The 22,361-nt window shown below is 50.2% G+C and overlaps 1 protein-coding gene across 1 annotated transcript in view; it reads right to left on the reverse strand.

The window, feature by feature from the left end:
* Window positions 1–15,793, reverse strand: part of C6H14orf132 (chromosome 6 C14orf132 homolog) — a 43,444-nt gene extending 27,651 nt beyond the window's left edge. The window contains exon 1 of the mRNA XM_041759950.1: window positions 15,580–15,793. Coding sequence (XP_041615884.1) covers window positions 15,580–15,606 — 27 coding nt within the window. The 5' untranslated portion in view covers window positions 15,607–15,793. The remainder of the gene's footprint in view (window positions 1–15,579) is intronic.
* Between the last annotated feature and the right edge of the window lie 6,568 nt (window positions 15,794–22,361).

The raw sequence follows: 22,361 nt of genomic DNA on the forward strand, positions 1-22,361 counted from the left end.
TTGAGAATCCGACCAGTTCTGGCCCATCCAAGACTCCATGTCTGGTACCCTCCAGCTGGCTATGGCCCCAAATAGAGGCACACGCTCTGGAGCCAGCAGCCCTGCTGATTGACAAGCTCAGAGCTGAGAGGCACCTTGAACACCGACCCACCTCCCGGGCCAGGCGTGGTGACCAGTGCTTTTGTCACATGCGATGGAAGGAGGTGTGATTAGCTATTGCACTGACGGCGGGCGCAGAGAAGGTCACACATAACCAGGGGGAAGCTAAGGAGAATTCGGATCAGGGTCTGCCCACCTTGACTCTGGGAGTCTTTCCATGTCCCCTTGCAGTAAGAGATCCCGTGGTCCACTCCCACCCACCCTGTTTTGCAGACCACTACACAGAAAATGGGACATCACAGCACGCACCATTCAGTGGCCAGGCTCTGCACGCATCTGGCCGTGTCTGATCCTCACAACAGCTCCACGAGGCGGGAAAGGTCGTCATCCCCACTTCACAGATAAGGGAACCGAGGCCTACGCGGATGCACAGCATGTTCGAGTCTCCCAGCCAGTGTCAAATTCAGGATTCAAACCCAGTGTGTCTGCCTTCGTCTCCAACCCTAAACCACCTCACTACACTGAGTCCCTAAATGGAGCCTAGGAGGGAGCATTCATCTCCCTGCCCCAAGGTCACACAGTGTGTGAGCAGCATTGCTGAGACCAGACAGCAGGTCTCTGGGGGCCGAGCTACCTGGGAGGATGGCCTGGGCAGTTCTGTGTTCCCTTCGCAGGAGGCCACAGGGGCCCTGCCACGAGGATGCCCAGCATGCGGAGAGGTCTGCAAGTTTGCAAAACCAGCTCATGCCCCGCAGCCCCCTCGCAGCCCCCTTCATTGTGCTGTTTGTTCCTAATCAGTTCTCTCCAGGGAGCGGCTAGAGTGGTCGCCTTTCCCAGCAGGTAGGAAACACATGTCTCTGGCCCCACACTGAGTTCAGGAAGCTCAGACTCCCAGAATAGCACCATAATGGTCCTGCTGAGCACTTGTCTCATGTAGGAATGCTCCAAATGGGGCCCTGTTTATCACCTCCTCTCATTTGTCTCTAAATCCCAGGGGGCAGGTTCTCGGGTCCGGATGAGGAGGCTGAGACTCAGAAAGTAACTCACCCACGTCCCCTAAGCCTGGGCACCAGTCAGGCTCTGTGCTTACTGCTCCACACCTCCCAACCCCAGCTTCCTGGCGCTCACCACCAGCTGATGGGCTCCGGGCCAGGGATCCTGCCCATTTGACAGGAGAGAAGAGGCAGGAGCATGAGGACCAGGTCAGGGAAGGATGGTGGAGACACAGGGCCGAGAATCAGGGGCTGGAAGGATGAGCTCCAAGTCGCGGTGACCGCAGCTTGCTGCCTTCTCTCCACGGCCTACTCTGCACCAGCACAGCAAACACACTTCCAGAAAGCTATTGCAAAGAATCCCTCACAGCACTTCTACTTCAGGCTGCACAAACGGAGGCGCAGAGAGGCTAGTACTCTGCCCCAGGTGACACAGCTCAGGAGTAGCCAAGGGAGCCACAAGCCCAGATCTGTGCACTGGGGGTAGAGGGTGAAGTATAAATAGATCATCGGGAGACTACTCTCCATCCACCTCTCAAGTGCCCTTTGGACAAAGGAATCAACAGCTTTTGTTTCATACTATCTTTTATTTTATTTTATTTTTTTAGGATTTATTGATTGATTTTAGAGAGAGAGAAAGAACAGGGGAGGGGCAAGAGAAAACCTCAAGCAGACCCCTCACTAAGCGCTGAGCCTGACGCAGGGCTGGATCCCTGGACCCTGAGATCATGACAGGAGCTGAAATCAAGAGTCAGATGCCAAACTGACTGTGCCCCCCAGGGGCCCCGTTTCAGATTATTTTTTAAGGATGTTTGCAGAGCAAACCACCCTGAAGAAAGAGCATGTCCCCTCGGTGCCAGAGGACACATTTGTTTCCTGACCAGGGTGACATCTCTCTCAAAGACAAAGGTTGGGTGGGTTTGCCAGCAGCTCCCTTAAAAGTGTGGGGTTTCCGAAGCATGGGGTTTCCCGGCCGTTCCACAGACCCAGTGTGTGCCTGGCCTCCCCCGGGCTGCTCGGCATCATCCTTCCGGGCTCGTGCGGTAAGGTGCCCTGGTGAGAACATGAAGCTCATGCCACTGGCTGCGCTATGAGTCATAAAGTCCTTTATCCAGGAGCCTCATGGCTTCTGTCAGCGTCTTTTAAATTATAGCAGGCGCACTTGCAAACAGGATGGGATTTCAGACGCTTCACAGCTCTTGACATATCTGTGCTAGGGTTCAAAAAGATCAGTCGTACACATTCTGGAAGGTAGAAATGGCTAAGTAGCGCTCCAAAAAGAGAGGTCTCTCATCAGCATGAGTCAAAGGTATAGCATTACGGAAAGCAAGATTGGATTCTCCATGGCCATATTCATGGGTGTATCAGGGCTGGATCCAAGGAGGTGATGGATTCTTCTGGAGCATCACATCTTATTTTAAGAAAATGGATTTATGAGAACACTGCCTGACCTAGTGAAGATTCCAGAGGGAATATTCATTTGGGAAACCAGTGGAGAGAAATAGTTAACATTTAGTCCCAAACCAAGAATGATACCAAGGGAGGATACAGGAAGGTGGTTCAGAGTAACAGGTAATGCAGTCTTGTACAAAGTGTACTGTTTGCACAACCATCATCTCATTTCATTCTCCTGCCCGTGCCGTGAGCCAGGTGTTACTGCACCCATTTAACAGACAGAGACACTGAGGCTCCGAGAAGTTACGGATCTCACTCCCCCTCCAGGTCTCACATGGCAGAGCCAGCCCTGGGACTCGGGCCTCCTGCTCCCCCACCTCATGTGCTCTCCGGGGCCCTGTGCAATCACAGAGGAGGTCACTGTGCAAGCAGGATTAGACTCACTGCCTGGGACCAAGGGGCAGAATTAAAGGGAAGAGGATTTTTGACTCAAGAGAGAAAGTTTGCTGCGAGTAATTCCTTTTACTGACACTTAGTAGGAGCGACATGACCAGTGTTAAGCCTCAAAGTCTTGAGGTTTATCATAACTTATCACAACTACTCCTATCCCATTGCACAGTGGAGCATGCCGGGACTTGGAGAGAGGAAGTGATTTTCCTGGCTGTGCAGGGGCAAGGCTTGATTCCAGCAGAAGTCACAGTCTTGCAAGGTGGTGAGTTCCCCGTGGCTGAAGATACCCAGAGGGCCACCTTACAAGGTATGCTGTGTGTGGGGGGGTGGGGGGCGGTTCTGAGATTACAGTGGATCTGCCTGGTGATCTGGCCAGGGTCCTACAGCAACACGGAAGTCAGAACTCACACTGGGGTTCCTAGACTTGGGGGCTCACTGTGTGAGCCCATCCCATGGGCTTTTCTTAAGCACCTACTATGGGCCTGGCCCTGAGGCTCCAAAGAGGAATAAGGCCCAGCTAGTCCCATTAGCCTCTGAGGGTCTCCTGGACAGAGAGGGGAGGCAGATATATGTGTAAAGGGGCATGAGCTGTAAGGTTTTGGCGTATGGGAGGGTTCAGCTTCAGCCTGCCTGGAGTGAGTGCTCCCCACCAATGCTTCATGACTCTAGCAGCGCTGTCTTTCTTTGGGAGGGGTACTTCATCCCCAGATGGGCTACGGGGGATGCTGAGGCCCAGGAGTTAAGAGGGACCAGCCCTCTACTCAAACCCAAGTCCCTCCCATCAGATATAGGCTGTGGGGGTCTTCACCGCTCTGGGCATGAGGACCACCTCATCAGTTCCCACCGTGGGACCGTTCAGAGGTTGGAACAAAAGGATGCTTGGAAAACAGGAGTCCAGGCCTGACCCCCACCCCCATGGCAGGCACTCTGGGGGGGGGGGGAAAGGAGGGAGCTGGGGAGATCACAGACAGGTCGTGGGGTGCAGTGACAGCAGGACCAGGTATTGTCAGTAACTGGGGGCCTCGGGGAAAGAAAGCTGTGATCCAGAACCCGGAAGTGTCTGGCAAAGTGATGCAAGATAGGGTTTTCTTTCTTTTTTTTTTTCCTTTTCTTAAAGGTTTTATTTATTTATTTATTTGAGAGAGAGAGAGAGTTAGAGAGAGAGAGAGAGAGAGAGAAAGAGAACCAGCAGGAAGAGAGGGAGGAGACTGCTCACAGCAGGGAGCAAGACCCCAGGATCGTGGTCTGAGCCCAAGGCAGATGCTTAAGCCACTGAGCCACCCAGGCGCCCCAAGACAGTTTTCTATCCAGTTTTTCTTGCACTTCTGTTGATTCCTAGCTCTCTGGATTCATTGATTAAATATTTACCAGGTCTGGCCCTGGGCTGGAGAGTCACGATCCCAGCATAAAGGAAACAGGAACCCTTGTCCTCGGGGAATGCCAGGATTCTATGATGCTCTGATGGAGGCAGAGGGGCAGCGGGGTGCGGAGGCGGAGGAGGGGGGGGGGGGAGGACCACTTCCAGAGCCCCGGCCCCAGCTCCTTCAGCCTCCTGCGCCGCCCCCCCCCCCCCCATGAGCCTCTGGCGCCAGCCTGTCTGGGCTCTGTAACAACTCCCTGCAGCCACAGTCCCCTCTGTGCCCATGGGCTCTAGAGAGGGAGGGCGGCTAACAGGGGCGCTGGGCTGTGGGGGGCTGTCACATGGAACCACACCTGTCCAGGGCGCCCCAGGACACCCGTGTCAGGGCTGCAATCCATCAGCTGTCCCCCAGCTAGTCCCTGGGCCCTGGCTCAGACCCAACCCAATCTCACCCCTTCCAGCCTGGGTGACTTTGGGCCAGATTCACAGGCTCTCTGGGCCTCAGGAACCCTTGTCTGAAATGGGTGTGTGGCAGTGCTGTCCAGGCACAGAGCCTGGTCCTCCACATGTCCAAGACGCAGCCGCACCATCTGCCCCTCTTCCCTCACCCTGCCTCACCCAGCTGCCTGCCTGAGGGTGACGTTCTCTGTGTGATGTGCACTCACATGATGATGATCAGGGTGACAAAGATGATAGCCCCTTTCTGGCTCCTAGACACTGCCTGACACAGCTTGTGGGGAGCCTCTCTGTGGCATGCTGCCTGCAAGCCCACCCTGCCTGATAGATCTGGTTACTGGGACCCACAGAGGGGCCCCAGGAGAAACTCCGCGGAGAGGAAGGGGACTGGCAGGACATCAGAGAGGAGGCAGGAGGTGCAGGCAGAAGGAGCACTGCCAGGCTCCGCAGAGAGGCGGGGGCACAGGGCCCGAGGTCCCCTCCACCAAAGCTGCTGGAAGCCAAGTGTCACTGCATTTCTAATCAGCTCCCCCAGCTCCGTGCTGTGGGGATGGATGAGGGGCCATCGCAGGGCCTGGGGAAGACACGCAGGGTCCCAGCCTGGGTGGGCCTGAGGCTGCAGCGGCCTGCTGCCCACCCCTGACTCTCATCCTTCTGGGAACTGAGCCTCCCTGTAGAGCAGGTGCCTGCCGGGATGCATCAGGGAACTGACCCCGGCTCACTAAGCCACCTAACCTCCGGCTGCTGGCACACAGGCCTGACACCTGCATCACAACACTGGCCCTTTCAATATCTCAGACGTCGTGGAAGAAATTCGAGGGACAATAGTAGAATGGAAAGGAATTTGTTCGGCCCATGCAGTTTGGCTTTCCACAGTGCAGGAAAGGAAGAAGGTGGGGACATGGTTGTTAAAAACACAGGCTTAAGAAAATTCTGCTTCCAGCCAAGATGGAGTAACAGGGACTGGATCTACCCTTCCAAATGAAAGAACAAGAAAAATGTGCAAAATACATAAAAATGGTTCTCAAGATACTGGACATCCTGCAGTGAAGAACAGTGACCTGTGAGAGACAGGAAACAAGCCAGGTAATCTCTACAAGTGACTCAGTTGCCTGCCTGGGGAGAATTTCCAGGCTGTGGAGCAGGAAAGGGTAACCCAGACAGAGACCAGTGGGTTCCCGATTGAAAAGATGGGACTGAGAGTCCGGGGAGACCAATGCAGCTGGAGACAATGGACGGGAGAGAGTTTACGGAGGGTCCTGGGGGTCTCTGGAAGGACCCCTCAGATAATTAGGAGAGGACCGATGAGTGCATGTGGGTCAGGGAAGCACTGGAGGTGGGAAGTACCCAAAAGGATGGCAGGGAATAGCGCCTGGCATCCACACAGGCCTGAAAGAGTCCTTGAATCTACCAGCCACTTGGAAAATCTTGTAATTCACAGAGCCCTGGGTGGAATACCCAGAGCCACCTGCCTCACCAGTGGGTGAGGATGGCTCTTCTGCTAAAGATGGCTCCAATCCAACCTAACAAACCTTAAAAGCAAGCCCCCAAAGGGTCAAACTGTTTCCAAGTAACATAACTGTATCCCAGAATAGAGCTCAAGAATATTTATAGGAATACAAGACTATCTAGCATCCCAGAAGGTAAAATTCATGTTTGGGATCTAATCAAAAATTACCAGGCATGCAAAAAGCAGCAGGCAAATATGACCCTTAGTGAGGAGAAAGTAGTCAATCAAACTTAAGCAGAACTGAGGCAGATTTAGAACCAGCAGAGGAGGGTGGAGGAGCAGTTGTTGAAACTATTCCACATGCTCAAAAAGCTAAAGGAAACACTGAACATGTAAAGAGAATTGAAGATATTAAAAAAAAAAAAAACATAAATTAAGATTCTGGGCATAAAGACTACCACGTCTAAGATCAGAAATACACTGCATGGGATTCATAGAGATTAGATGTTCAAGAAAAATACTGGTGAACTTGAAGACATGTCAATAATAATTACCCCGAATGAAACACAAACAAGAAAGAATAAACACCAGGGAGCTGGCATACACATGTAGGTGGCCGGATATATGTGTAAATAGAGTCTCCAAAAAAAGGAGAGGAGGGAACAGAAATGATATGTAAAGAAATAAGAAGGGGCACCTGGGTGGCTCAGTGGTTGAGCGTCTGCCTTTGGCTCTGGTCATGATCCCGGGGTCTTGGGATCGAGTCCCACATCGGGCTCCCTGCAGGAGCCTGTGTCTCTGCCTCTCTCTCTGGGCCTCTCATGAATTAATAAGTAAAATCTATTAATTTTTTTAAAATACTGTACAATACATTTGAAAGTTGCTAAGAGAATGGATCTTAAAAATTCTCACCATAAGAAAAAAAGAATTGTAACTATGTGAGGTAAGGATACAGTGATCATATCAAATCACTGTATTATATACCTTAAATTTACACAACGTTATATGTCAACTCAATAAAACTGTGGGGAAAAAAGGAAGAACAGCAGAATTCTTTCCAAAGGTGATAAAAAGTATAAACCCACAGATGTGAAAGCTCCCAAATCCTAAGCACAAGAAACATGAAAAAAAAAAAAAAACTACACTAAACCACATTATAAGCAAAGTGCCCAAAATCAATAAAGAGAAAACTGTCAAAGCAGCCAAAGGAAAAATGACATATTATGTTTAGAAGAACAAAATCCGATGGTAGCAGATTTCTCAGTGGAAACATTGCAAGCACGAAGATGGTGGAATAGTATCTTCACTGAAAAACAAACTATCAACCTAGAATTCTACGCCCAGTAAAAATTAACTTTCAAAAATGACAGCCCTTCCCCCCCAAAAAAGAAGGCTTTCCCCCCAGACATATAAAAGTTGGAAGAATTCATTGCCAGCATTTCAGCACTAAAAATGTGAAAATCCTTTAGGCAGAATGAAAATAATACATTTGTGATCTACACAGGAGAATAAAGAACACTGGAGATAATAACCCTATGGGAAAATACATATGACTTTATCCTTAGTACTTAAATTGCTTTAAAAGATGATTGACTTTTATCAAAGATAATAATGTAGTGTGAGGTTTATAACATGCAGAAGTGAAACGTGTAACAGTAATAGCACAACAGCTGAGAGGGGGGAGAAGAGAAGGATATTGCTGTAAGGTTCTTACACTATATGTGAAGTGCCATAAAATTGCTTTGTGGACAGGCTGTGATAACTTAATGACATATACCACAAATCCTCAACCACTAATATAGCAGAACAGAGCTAGTAAACCAACAAAGGAGATCATATGGAATACTAAAAATCTCTTAATCTGAAGTAAGGCAGAAAAAGAGGGAAAAGGGAACAAAGAACAGATGGAACCAATAGGCAATTGTGAGATAGTAAATTTAAACCCAACCACATTAAAAAAAAAGTCACACTAAACATGAATGGCTTAAAGACTAATCAGAAGGCAGAGACTGTGGTATTGCATTTAAGAAAACAAGCTGACATGGCAACAAAGATCTGGGTTTGAATCCCAGCTGTGTGTGCCCTAAGCCTCAGTTTCCTCATCTGTAAAAATAGATCCTAAAATTGCCTATTCTATGGAGCTGCCAAAAAGGATTTAGCGAGACTCTGCACGCTGCACAACACAGGGCCTGCCTGGCACCCCCCTAAGCAGTTGATAAGTGGCAGTTCTGATGGGAAGGCACAAGGGACATCTTGAGGGGACAGAATGAGGAGGGAGTGAAGAGAGGTAGGTCTCCATCAGCTTAGAGTAGAAGGAACTGGGGTTCAGATCCTAAGAGCAGGGCCGAGTACACAGCAGCTGGACCTAAATACTTGTGTATTTAATTGGAGACTCGCAATCCACCTCCAGATGCCCCGGTTCTCTTAGCTCTGGGACACAGAATTATTGCCAGTCAGATGGAATGTCTTGACTCTTAAAATGCTGTCTAGAAACCCAGTCTACAAAAGGTACCATGGATTTTTATTCTCCCTTGACTGCTCATTACACCTCCGCAAAAATGTAGCGTTATATTCTCTCCCCAAGCAGGTCTAATTAGAATGATAAAATATTTAAATCTTTTAAATGAGAATTTGAAGCACAACAAGACAGGCCCTCTGGTTAAAAACATCTGAGATAATAGACAATTTGTATTTTAATGATAATTCTGGCTTTAAGAAAAAGGAGCAGCCGCTGGCTGGGGAAAAACGTTCTCTGAGTAGCAGATTGCCAGGCTCTCTAGAATTCTGTTTTTCTGGGCGGTGCTGTGTTCCTCTCGGGAGAGAAAATTTCTGCTGGTGTCTTGCAGATCTTTCGTAAAAATCCCACAAGCCCATGAATGTAGCTATGTCCATTTTAAGAGAGAACAGAATTGCCTCTCCAACACTACCAGATTCTTTTGTGAATTTTTTCTTCCTCCATGAAAAATGATTATAATGCAAATTAACTGTGAGCCCTGCAAGGTCCAGAGAGAGGGAGGGACAGCAGGAGGGTGGCCTGGCAGCAGAAGTAACTCAGCTATGATTAGACCACGCATGCTGTCTTCCAGAAAGACGCGCCCACCATCAACACAACGTTCCAGATGTGACTGTGTCCTCCCACCAAGGAGGCCAAGGTTCTAAAAGCCTAGCTAAGGGGAGAAGTGTGTGTGTGTGTGTGTGTGTGTGTGTGTGTGTCTTGGGAGGGGGAGGCCTCCACTCCTCAAACGCAGGAAGCCCCTCAGATCTCCCCAGCAGGTACTGATCCCCACCCCATGTCTCCTCCCTCCACCCCTCCATAACTCAAGAACTTATTGTCTCACCAGGTTGTATAGTCATTAGGCTGAACTATATGAAATTGTCAGGTCGAAGTGACCAAATATCAGCCACTTTTTTTTTTGGTTTCTTTTAGATTTTATTTATTTATTCATGAGAGACAGAGAGAGAGAGGCAGAGACACAGGCAGAGGGAGAAGCAGGCTCCATGCAGGGAGCCCAATGTGGGACTTGATCCCGGGTCTCCAGGATCATGCCTTGGGCATGAAGGCAGATGCTCAACCACTGAGCCACCCAGGCGCCCCCAATATCAGCAACTTGATACAGTTCAGCCTAATAAAGTCATGGCCTACCTCCCTTAGTAGTAATTTACTTCTCTCTTGAGCGTGGTAGTTCCCAAGGTTTTGTCCAGCTCTACACACATCCCATCGATATACAGCAACTGCACGGGCACCCCCAGGATGACCCTCACCCACACACCTGCCTGCCCAGTTTGGCCCCATGCAACGGCCAGGCCCCAAAGATATCCACTCCTTCCATTCCTCCTGGACATGCACGCTGCTCCCCACATTGAGAGATGGAATTGGATCCCTTCCACTGAAATTTGAGCTGGCCTTAGGACTTCCTTGACCAAATGACCACAGAGTTACTGATATTCTGGGACTTCAAGGCTTCACAGCTTCTACCTGGGAATGCCCATCCAGGGGGGAGGCAGTGCCACGCAAGAAGACCACCATACTGGCAAGAAACCCCAGCTGCCTGAAGGAACATTTGCAAGACAAAGTGGAGAGAATGGTCAAGTTGAATAGAGCCGCCAGACGTGTGTGCCATGCTGGGACTCCATGCTGGAGCTGGACTCCAGGCCCAGCTGCCACTGAGCAGAAAAAAACTGCCCTGCTGAGTCCTTCCCAGATCTGGTCCCACAAAACAGCGAGCAAAATAAATGACTGCTTTAAGCCACTAAGTAACTGAAATAATGAGCAATCAGTAACTGAAACAGCTCACATTGTGGTTGGTTGGCTTACTAAAAATCTTTAATTAGTGGCCCGCATTTAAAAAAATCCAGCCTGTGTGTAAAAATCCAAATTTTCAGTTTTCTTGGAAACCCAGAAAACCTCACAGACCTGGGCCTGTGTGTCTGCATGGCAGCACAAAGAGCTAGAGCTCAGGGCTGCTCTCTGGGCCTACATAATGGCGAGGCATCCTTCGCACAGCTCCATTCAAACTTCCAGAAGCCTTCCCTGACCTCTGCGTTAGGTGCCTCCTCTGGGCTCTGCGTTTACGTACACCATGTCACATATCACACGGCAGGCCCGTGGCCCTCTCCTCCCCAGAGCTCCGGGCCTGGCCCGCAGGAAACATCTGCTGAGGGACTAGATGGACAGTTCCAAGGGGAGGGTTATTTTGTGCCCATTTCACGGAATGATGAAACTAAGTGTAGAGAAGCGATCCGTCCGCTGCCTCTCGAAGACCAGGGGCCACTAATATAAGAATCAAGAACCTGATTGGATCTTTGGATGCTATTGTGAGTTGAATTGTGTCTCCTCCAAAAATATGCTTTTGAAGCCCTAACTCCCCATACTTGTGAGCATGACCTCCTTTCAAACTGGTTTCTCTGCAAGTATAATCTAGTTAAAATGAGGTCATTAAAGAGTGGGCCCTAATCCAGTATACCAGTGTCTTTATAAATGAACATAAACATGGGGTGCCTGGGTGGCTCGGTCAGTTGAGCATCTACCTTCTGCTTGGGTCATGATCTCAGGTCCTGGGATGGAGCCCCACTGCTTAGGGGGGAGTCTGCTTCTCCCTCTCCCTCTGCCCCTCCTCCTGCTTCTGCTCTTTCTCTCAAATAAATAAACAAGCAAAATATTTTTTTTTAATGGACATAAACACAACACTCTGTATCCAGGGATTGATGATTTCCTAAAGCTGATTCACGGTGGGGCCCCAAGTTCCCCACCCCAACCCCACACTGGGTCTGGTCTGCAAGGTGGTGCGCTCACATGCAGGATGGCCCTGTGGTCGGCGCTCTACTCCTGGCTCCTCTGCTTGTCGGTGGAGCCACCCTGGCTCTCCATTGCTTCCCCGTCTGCATGATGGGACTAATAAAGCCACCTGCCTGATTACAGGTCTCCCACCTGTGGCAGGTGCGGTCAGGAGGAAGAGAGACCCTCAATCCTGGAGCAGGTCCCGGGTTATATTATTCTGGGTCTCACTCTTATAAGTTGCTGAACCCATACTCGGGTGACTTCCAGTGACCACATGACTTTTTGTGACCTGACAGGGACCAGAGAGCCAAGGACCTGTTCCATCCCGAGGAGGGGGAAGGAGATAGCCCCTAAGTGTGGTTTCAGCTTCAAGCCTCTACCCTGAGCACACACACTGGAATCAACTGGGAAATGATAGAAAATACCGATGTGTGCTTCCAGCTGAGACTCTGATGGGGGCACTTGGGGGCAGGGCAGAGGCAGCAGGTCTTAAAAGCTCCCAGGGGATCCTAATGGCACCAACATCGGGATCTCCTGGGGTTAGACTAGTCACTGTTCCCTACAGCATGAGACAAACACAAGACCGAGCTCTTGAGCCATCCGTGTGCTTGTTCATCACGGCCTTACAGCCTCCGACTTGAGAGGAGCGCTCCTGGGCCCTCTTCCTGCCCACACAGTACATTCCTTAAATGTTCACTCTCTTGTCTCCTCATGGAGGTCTCAGGGTCTCTGCACATCTCTTATTAACTGTTCAACTCTACAGGGGGTCTGGGGATCCAGGGCCTGTTGCAGAGCGGGGCAGGGGTGTGTCCAGGGTGGAGGAATGGGCGGCTGGGAGCCTCCAGAGCTCAGGGGTGATGTGGGGTCTGTGAGCTGAGTGTTCACATCATCAGTGTCCACAGCCTCTTCCAAGCCCCCAACATATAACCCCACGAGCCCACAACAGCGAGGGCATATCTGCATCAGAGCAATGGCCTGATCCCGGGTGTCCACCCTCTCCTTCTATAAAGGGTGTCCTTGTAATGCTTAGCCTTTGAGAGGCAAACCTTTCTGAAAGGCTTATGTTCTCTGAGTCTTTGAAAACTGGAAGCAGGAATCACAGTTCATGAGACTGAGGAGGGAGAGAAGCTTTTGGAGTCACAAAAAGCTGGTTTCATTCAATTAATCAAGCTAATTGATCAAGCAGGTGTGCACTTCCAGCTCCACTCCTGCCTCCTCATGCTTCTGGGCTCCGCTGGGGCTGGGATCTTCCCAAAGCACTACTTCAGTTATAACCACTCCCTGCTCCACAACATGCAATGGCTCCCACTTCCCACTGATTAATGTAGACTTCCCACTCAACAGTCAGCACCTCTGTGACCTGGCGCTGGCCCCCTGTCCCAGCTGTCCCATGCCCCTACCTTCCCTCTTCCTGGCAGAGTCTGTGACTATATTCCAGGCCTCCCTCCCTCCTGCCTCTCTGCCTAGAATACACCAGGGAAGATCTGTCTGTAGTTCTACTCCATCAGACTGACGTCCTCAAAGGTGTTCGGGGGGTGGGGGTGGGGGTGTGACTCCTTGAACGCACTGTTTCCCTGTTCTTGTCTTTTCACCATACACATCCATCTTGTCTCACCCCCATCCAATCATCTAACAGAAACTTGCTGAAAGCCTACTATGTGCCAAGCGTCTTGGTCCACCCAGCCCTGATGGATTCCCTTTGCTGGGCATAGCCTGGCTCATCCCATCCCAGTCCTCTGGAAGCACCCAGAAAGAAAACCTACACCCTATTCCACTTGGTCACCAGCACCCCAGTCCTGGGGCCTGGCACGGAGCTTGGCACAAGGCAGGTACCCAACTTTTGCCGAACAAGTAGATGGAGGCATTAACATTTCCCCATTAAAATTGTCCGCTGCTGATGTGCGGGGACAGCAGCTGGGTGACCTGCACCTGGTGGTCACTCCACTCTCATGGTGGTGCTCACCACATGGTAAGCACTCCCCGCGGCCAAGCACTCAGTGCTGCAGATAAAGAGCAAAAGTTCCCACTCTCGTGGTTGATGAGGAGGACAGAGCAACATCAGAAAGCAACGCACCCTGTGAGACCATTTCCTGGAAGAAGCAGAAGAGATGACTCATCTTTAGATATGTCCCCCGTCCCTTAGAGCATGTCCTTCTCAGGGTGGAGCAGTAAAGGAGGAAACCCCAGCAGCTGTGAAAAACTACCCAGCCCCAGATTTGAAGCTCTGGCGTGCTCCTCCTCCTAATAATGGTGTATCCTGGGCAAATTATTTAATCTTTCTGAAGTTTGCTTTCCGGATCTGTAAAAAGAGGAATAACAAACGGGGCCCACATCCTGGACTAGTAAGGATTCACTCTAATAAAGTGTGCAAGTGGCTGGCACACAGCAGGTGCTCAACAGACCTCTGCGTCTGTCCCCCTGTGATGGCAATCACGTTTCTGTTCCTTGCAACTCGCTCGGAACTGGGCATGTAATCAATGCCCAGATATCTGTTGGCAGGAATACAATCACCACACAAAACTTGAGAGTAAACAAAAAAGAGACAGGAAAAAAAACAAAAACAAAAACAAAAAGAACCCAAGCTCTGTGCAAGCTCTGACTATATAGATGGTGCAAAGCCCTGTTTATTTTGTCAGGTTACCATAGCAACTGCGGAGGCTCCAGCCAGCCCCGGGGTTAGCAGTGATCAATTTATCTCGTAACCATGGACACAAGCTGTTCAGTGGGATGCAGAGGGGGCAGGCAGAGACAGACGTGTGAGCTCCTCTGTCCCCTCCAAATAAATCTGGTGAAGCTGCTCCACTTATCCTGTAGCTAAAGTCACCACGGTCTAAAATGATGCCCGCATGACAGTTTTTTATAAACATGGGCTTAGGAACAGGCGACAGAAAATTAGGCAAAAAAAGACCAGTGTAGCTGACAGAAGCAGAGAACATTTTGGAAAATTAAACAAGCGGCTGCAGAGAGCTGGGATCTGGAGCCATCCTGGGGATCCGGCATCCTTCCATGACTGTTCGGGGACTCGCTGTCCATACAGCCTGGGTTTGGCTACTACTTTTTCAACAGGCTTCCATCGGGGTGAAATTTGGGGGAGGGAAAGGGAAGCGTTGTCTTAAAATCCACTCCCTGGAAAATTAAACAGCAGCAAGTGGGGCTCCTGGCCCACATGCAGGGGATGGAGGGGAACTCCGGGGGCCTTCCTACCTCTGGGCTCCCAACATAATCGACTCAGAAGGTGCAAGATCTGAGTTGATTATGGGGCTCAGACTGGGGCTTTCTTTTCCTAGAGGAAACGTGGCCTTCCCTGGAGCCAGACTGTCCCCGGCGCTGGGCCCCCGAGAGGCCACAGGCAGCTCCGCAAAGCGCAGAGCCAGGGGGTGTCTGTCTGCCTTTGTTCTAGCTCAAGAGCTGAGCCAAGAAACGTAAGGACCACCCAACGCTCGGAACTCCAGGGGGCCCTCCTTCAGCGAGGGCCCAGTGATGAGAGGTCATCTGTGTTTTCCTGCCATCGGCAACCTGTTCTGTGCGAAGGGAAGACCTATGGTCGCGTTGGGCACTGGTGGCTACAGGCTCAGCACAAAGCAAAAAAAAAAAAAAAAAAAAAGGATAAAAGGATAAAAGGATCGCTGCGCTCCAGCGGCTGGTCACAGAGCGGGTCTCACCCCCTTCCTCAGGCTGCAGGGGCTGCGGTCTAGGGGACAGTGGGGGGGCGAGGTCTCCCGCGCCTCGGGAAGGTGGGGAGGGGACAGCGAGGCAGCCCGCCCAGCCGGGTTTGCACGGATCTGGGCTGCACGGCCTTGGGGGCGTCCTGGGTCCTGCAGGGGGGCGGCAGGGAGGGGCCGACCCGCACCCCCAGGCCCCGCGCGCTCCGGGAACCGGTGCACCCGGGGCGCTCGGGGCGCACGGCCCGCCCCCCCCCCCCCCCCCCCGGGCGCCGCGCTCGTCCGCCTCCGGGTCGGGGATGCCCGGCTCCGGACAAAGGACAGGGGACGTGGAAGCCCCGCGGCGCCACCGCCCGGTGGAAACCTCCGGCGAGCCCGTGGCCCCGAACCTCCCCAAACTTCGCAGCCCAGGGCGCGCGGGGAGGGCGCCCCGTTACCTGCGCGGCCATAAAGGACAGATCCATGGTGTCGCCGCTGCCGCCCGCGCGCGGGTCCTCGCTGCTGCACCTGCTGCACCTGCTGCACCTGCTCCTGCTCCTGCGGGTGCAGCCGCCGGCACAGCTGGCCCCGGACCCCCGGCGCCGCCGACCTCAGCTCAGCAGCCCCGGGTGGCGGCTTCGCGGGCTCGGTGCGCTCCGCTCCAGACCCGGACCCCGCAGAGGCGGGGGGCGGGGCGGGGCGGGGCTCGGGGGCCCCCACGTGACCACCCCAGCCCCACCCCGAGGGCGGGGCCGCCGGAACCCCTGCGCGCTCCAGCTCCCCTCCAGCACCCGGGGCCCCGAGTGGGGAAATTGAGGCCGGGGGTCACCCGGCCGGGGTGGGGGAGCGGGAGCCCGCCTGGACCAACAGCGCAAGGCGGATGGCGCCGCGAGGGGCTGGCCTGCCTTGCTCCCAGGCTTGGGGATCAGGGTCAGGGACCAGCCTCTTGGTATCCTTCCAGCCCTGGAATGGGGCAAAAAGGAGGTTTAAAGGCGAGCTCGGCTTGTTCTGCATTGCCTTGCCTTGCCTCACTTTCCCGAGCAGAGCTTCTAGGTTCCCTAAGAGTAGTGAGAGCAGAGAGCTGCTAGCATTGCTCCTCACCAAACCCGGGGTGGGGGGGGCGAGACCTGCACCGGGTGGACCTCGCACCCCTGCACCCTCGCGGCTGGGTGAAGACTGTGTTCCTGGGGGTGGGAGGCGCGGGGAGGCATCCCCGGGCATCTCACCTGGACATCTCACCTGGCAGTTGCTCCACAGTCCTGAGGTTTGTGCCCTTACCCGCATGGCAGGCCTGGACTTACTTGGAGGTTGCACCCTGACCTCTCCAGTACTCAGCTCTGAAAACAGGACAGGAGGTGGGAGGGTGACAGACAGACGTCTGCCTCTTTGCTTGTTTTGGTTTTATTTTTTGAAACCCAAACTTCCCCCTCCCCTCCTGCAACACCTTGTAGTCAATACCTATATCAGACTCTTATGTCCTTAGACTGGTCTCCTCTCTGAGTCCCAGTTCCCTCATGCACCCCAATTCCTGAGTGCATTCTTCTTTAAAAATATTTCATTTATTTGAGAGAGATTGAGAGCAAGAGAGAGCACAAAGGCAGAGGGAGAAGCAGACTCCCTGCTGAGCAGGAAGCCTGAGGCTGGGCTCGATCCCAGAACCCTGAGACCATGATCCGAGCCTAAGGCAGCAGCTTAACCCACTGAGCCACCCAGGTGTCCCCTGAGTCCATTTTTAATGCCTATTATGTCCCGACCCAGAACCAAACTATTTAACCACAATGCCCTTGAGGAGAGGAAACCTTCTCAGGTTGCCACACTCAGAGTAACAAGAAGGAACAAAGGATTTAAAAGGTTGTCAACAACAGCTTGAATGGAGGTATTCAAATCACTCCATTGGTGCATGATTTACGTAAATGTACCTATTGTGCAGATCCAGGTGGATGGGTCTTGGTACATATATACACCCTTGTAACCAGAACTGTAATCAAGATGTAGAACATTCCACTAAAATTCCCTCTTGTTTCCCTTGTAGTCGACCTCTATCACCCACCTCCAGCCTCAGATAAGAGAGGCCATTCTTATCTATCACTAGAGATAAGATTTGTCTTTTCTAGATTTCTACATAGATGGACTCCTACAGATTGCATTTTTTCCTTGTCTGACTTCCTTCTTTCAGCGTGAGGTTTTCAAGAGTCGTCCGTGGTGTGGCACATATAGGTAGTTACATTCTGATTGCCGAGTAAGGTTGCTGTGTGGGGATGGACCACTCTTGTTTGTAGCTTTTCTTCTGCTGATGGACCCTTGAGTTGTTTCCAAGCTTTTGGCCATCAAGACAGAAGTGTTGGACATTCAAGATGCCGAGGTGGCTCGGCGGTTGAGCAGCTGCCTTTGGCTCAGAGAGTAATCTTGGAGTCCTGAGATCGAATCCCATATCAGGCTTCCAGAATGGAGCCTGCTTCCCCCTCTGCCTATGTCTCTGCCTCTCGTCCTCTCTGTGTCTCTCATGAATAAATAAGGTCTTTTAAAAAAATGTTGGACATTGGGGTACAGGTCTTGGTGTAGAGATCTTGTTTCCATTTTCAGATTGGAAAGGCTTCCTTGTGTGTTTGTAATGGACTGCCAAATTGTCTTACAAATTGCTCATACATTTCGCATTCCCACCAACAGTGTGTGAGAATTCAGTTGCTTCACGTTCTTACCAACACTTGGCATTGTTGTTAACGGAAGCCCTTCTAGTGGGTGTAGAGTAGTGCTTCATTATGGTTTAAATTTGCATTTTCCTGATTGATGATCTCAAACATCATTTTCACTTGCTCACTCTTGGATATTTGTCTCTTTTCTTTTGCAAAGGGTCTGTTCTACTCTTTTATACACTGAAAAAAAAAATTAGATCAATTGTCCTTTTTTACTATGGAGTTGTAGGAGCTCCTTACGTGTTTTGGAAACAAGTTCTAGGTCAGATATATATACTGCACACAGTCTCTCTGGGCCTCTGGCATTTTTCATTTTCTTAATGGAATTTTGTCAAAGAAAAGTTCTTAGTTTTGATCAAATCCAGTTGATGTTTTTTTTTCTCTTTTATGGTCCATGCGTTTTGTGGCCTAAGCAATCTTTGCCTACCCCAAGGTCATGAAGATTTTCTTTGTGTTTTCCCCCTAAAGTCTCAAAGTTCCTGCTTTTATGTTCAGGTCTCTGATCTATTTTTGCTTTTATATGTGGTATAAAGGAAAGCATAAAGTTCTTTTTCTTTTTTCCTTTCCCAAATGAGTGTCTGATTGTGCCAGCACTGTTAGTTGTTATGACTACCTTTTCTCCATTGAGTTACAGGGGGTGAACCAGGACTAGATTTAAGACACAGACTTTAAGGTGGCACTCACTCTCAGGTGCCAGTTCTGCACTTACGTGACCCTGGGAGTGAGTATCTCCTTAAATTTTGATTTCAAAGCACTTTGTTCACCTCCTCCCATGGACTAGTAAGCACCTCACAAGCAGATGTGCATGTCGGAAATACCACTCTGTGGCTTTTCCTTGGCCACTTCATCCAAGCGTGTGATGATCCAGGGAGGACACCAGACCTCTGCCCTGAGCTCCAGATGGGCACATCCATCTGTCTACTCAGCAACTTCTGCTGGATGGCTAATGGCATCTCAAATTTAACCTGGCCAGCACTGAGCTCTGATTTCCCCCTTCTGTCTGGTTCTATCACAGGCAGATAATGACACTTCCCAAGTCCTCCAAGAATAATTCAGCATATTGTATACTGCACAAGGGTGCCTGGCAGACAGGCAAGTGGGGGTTAAAATTCAGCCATGCTCCTCTTGCAGAATTTTGTGTGTGTGGACAAGGGGCTATGTCTACCCAGAAAGCTGAGTATCTTTGCTCTTTTCCCCAGAGCTCTCATAAGGGCCAGTAGATCCAGTCTTCTTCTTCTTCTTCTTTTTTTTTTTTTTTTAAGATTTTATTTATTCAGAGAGAGAGAGAGAGGGAGGCAGAGACACAGGCAGAGGGAGAAGCAGGCTTCATGCAGGGAGCCCGACGTGGGACTCAATCCCAGGTCTCTAGGATCACACCCCAAGCTGCAGCTAAACTGCTGCGCCACGGGGGCTGCCCAGATCCAGTCTTCTGACTCCTTTATACCCCACTAACCCTCTCATTCACTGTGATTCCCTACAGGGACACAGTCATTGCTCTTCGTTCTGCTTTCGGCTGGCTGTCTTTCTCCAGATATTCCTTTGATGGTTCAGGTTTCTTTCTTTCTTCTTTCTTTCTTTCTTTCTTTCTTTCTTTCTTCTTTCTTTCTTTCTTTCTTTTTTTTTTTTTTAAGATTTTATTCGTTTATTCATGAGAGACACACACAGAGAGAAGCAGAGATATAGGCAGAGGGAGAAGCAGCTTCCCCTCAAGGAGCCCCATGCGGGACTCCATTCTGGACCCCAGGATCAGGACCGGAGCCAAAGGCAGACACTCAACCCCTAAGCCATCCAGGCGTCCCTGATGGTTCAGGTTTCAATTCAAAAGCTACTTCCTCCAGGCCTTCCCTTACCTTAAGTAATCTATCCTTAAAAAAAAAAAAAAACAGAAACAGAAAAACCTTATTTTTTTTCATAGCATTTTTCCATTTTTTAAATTTATGTACTTGTTGGAGGAGCAATTTGCCAGGGCCCTGAGCATCCCAAGTTTTAAGTCGCCTTCATGCTCTGGGTCCTGGCAGCTTGGAATGGGGATAGAGGAAATAGATGTATCTATGCATGGTCTACTTAGAGGATTTGGGTCCTGGGAACAGTCTCCAAACTGCCCTTCTGCCGAGTACTGGTGTAGAATCCATGTTTGCAGAGAATTGGGGATCCTGTGAGGGGAAACACTCCATTTCTGGAATGGCTTTTGGCCTGAAGGCCACAGCAGGGGAGCCCAACCCCAACATTTCGCCTCATCTGAGACCTAGATAGAGAGGGCACAGGGCCACAGTGACCCTTGAGGGCATGCCCTCCTTTCCTGGGAGGCCCTTAAAAGGGTTTAAGAATTCATGAGCTTCTCACTGAGTGACTTGATCAATTATTCAAGGCACATCACAGGGGCAGAGATGGCCTGGGACCCACCCTTCCTGTAGCGGACAGAGAAAATCCAGCAGCGGTGGAGGCAGCAAAGTGCACAGGAAATCCTGCTGTCCTTTGAGGCCTGTCTCTACTCTCCCTCTGTCGACCTTTGCTGCAAGACACATTTTTTTTCTGACCATTTGAATGCTGCAGGGTGATCATTTCAAAAAGTGATCCCACCAGTGTCTGGATTATCAGGCAAGTGCGCCCTGAATCTCATTCTCTGGAAGGGGGCACGCATTTGAGATTATACAAGCTTCCTGAATGACTCTGATGCCGGCTCATCTTCCTCTAACCAAAATTAAGCCTTCTCTTCCCCAGCCCTCCCCAAGACTCTGTAATCAATTGCAATTCAGTGCCGTCCCATTTACCAGGTGTTTTCTGAGCACCGACGCTACACTAGGCATAGAATCTCACATACATTGCTTCCAAAGCTCAGAAAACACAGCCTCAGAGATGTTAAGAAACTCACTCAGGGTGGTTCAGTAAATATGGGCCAAGCCAGGATTTGAACCCAGATCTAGCTGATTGCAGAGTCCACATGCCTTCTGTGCTATGGTTCCTGCCTATCAAGGACCTATATTTTTAGTTAGACCAGTGAGAAAACAAATTATCACAAAGTTTTGAAGAATTAATTAATTAATTCATTCATTCATTCATTCATTAATTCTTTACTAAATATCCCATTCATCCATTCAGTCTGCATTCCCGGAGTACCTGCTGTGTGCCAGGCACTGTGTGCCTCAAAGACATGAAGACAGTGGAGCAGAGCTTCCACAGCAATGACAGGGAGCTGCAGTAGGGTCCAAAGCCCCTGTTTAGGGAGGCTGGAGAGTCAGGTTTACATCTTGGCTCTGCCACCTGCCAGCTGGAAGCCATCGGGCAAGCTACCTAACCTTTCCTGATCCAGAGCTTATTCATCCCTAAAAATGGAAGATTAAATGAGATGGTAGGAAGAGGGCCTAGCACTGTACCTGGCACATAGTAGGTGTACTGTCAATGGAAGGAGAGATGGAAGCTTAGTTTAAAGTTCACATGCGGTACCTGGCTGGCTCAGTCCAAGGAACACGTAACTTTGATCTCGGAGTTGTGACTTCCAGTCCCACATTGGGTGTACAGATCACTTAAATAATAAAGCTTAAAAAAAAAATGTTCATGGGGGGGGGATAGGAAAGGTGTTAGTTTTATATGGAGGTTGCTCATTTGCTTGTTTATTCTAGTTTAAACATTGGTTCTGCTAGAACAAGTCCACTGAGGATTACAGAACAAGAGATAGGATGATTTCTTATTTATTCAAGAAACTCACCAGCACCTGGCAAATACCTGGCTTAAATGAAGTGCCCTGGGAACATTTCCTAAATGAACAAACTAATGAGCTAATAAGCATTTATAGTTGACTAAACAAATGGATGAAATTAAGTAGGGCAATATAGGAAATGGAAGGTCTCCCTCCAGCCCCCAACTCTTCCCCACCCCTACCCCATGGACTTACCTGCTTTCCTTTGCTGGTGCACACACATCAGGGCTGATATTTAAAATAAGTGAATGCCAGATGTTAGAAGCTCACCTGTTGGAGGCATTGTTTCTTCTTTGGTGCAGGGCTTCCACAAGATGGGAACAGGACTCCTGGGCCATTGCCATGCCCACATCTCCTAGCACTGTTTCATATTATGAGAGCCGAGAGACCCTCATGATGAATCATTTATTCACTCCAAAACAATGATGAAGCTTCTACCGAGAGCCAGGCACTGTGCCAGGCTCTCTGGCAGGTGAATACATCCTCACTACGTTCTAGTTCCACAGGAGGGAGATGTACCCGGTTGATAAATGAGGATGACTGTCACCCAGCATTAACACAGTACAGACCTGCACTGTCCAGTACAGTAGCCACTGGCCACATGTGGCTACTGAGCCCTCGAAATATGGGCAGTAAGCACAGCAATCAGACAAGAAAAGTAAGATAAAGAAAAAATTAAATTGGCCTTCTTTGCAGATGACCTAATACTGTACATCAAAAACCCTAAAGACTCCCCCAAAAAACTATTAGAAGTAATAAATGAGTTCAGTGGAGTTTCAGGATGCAGAATTAATACCCAGAGATAGTTATGTTTCTACACACTAATAACGAAATAGTGGAAAGAGAAATT

The sequence above is a fragment of the Vulpes lagopus genome, chromosome 6 (genome assembly GCF_018345385.1).
Source record: "Vulpes lagopus strain Blue_001 chromosome 6, ASM1834538v1, whole genome shotgun sequence".
Lineage (NCBI taxonomy): Eukaryota > Metazoa > Chordata > Mammalia > Carnivora > Canidae > Vulpes > Vulpes lagopus.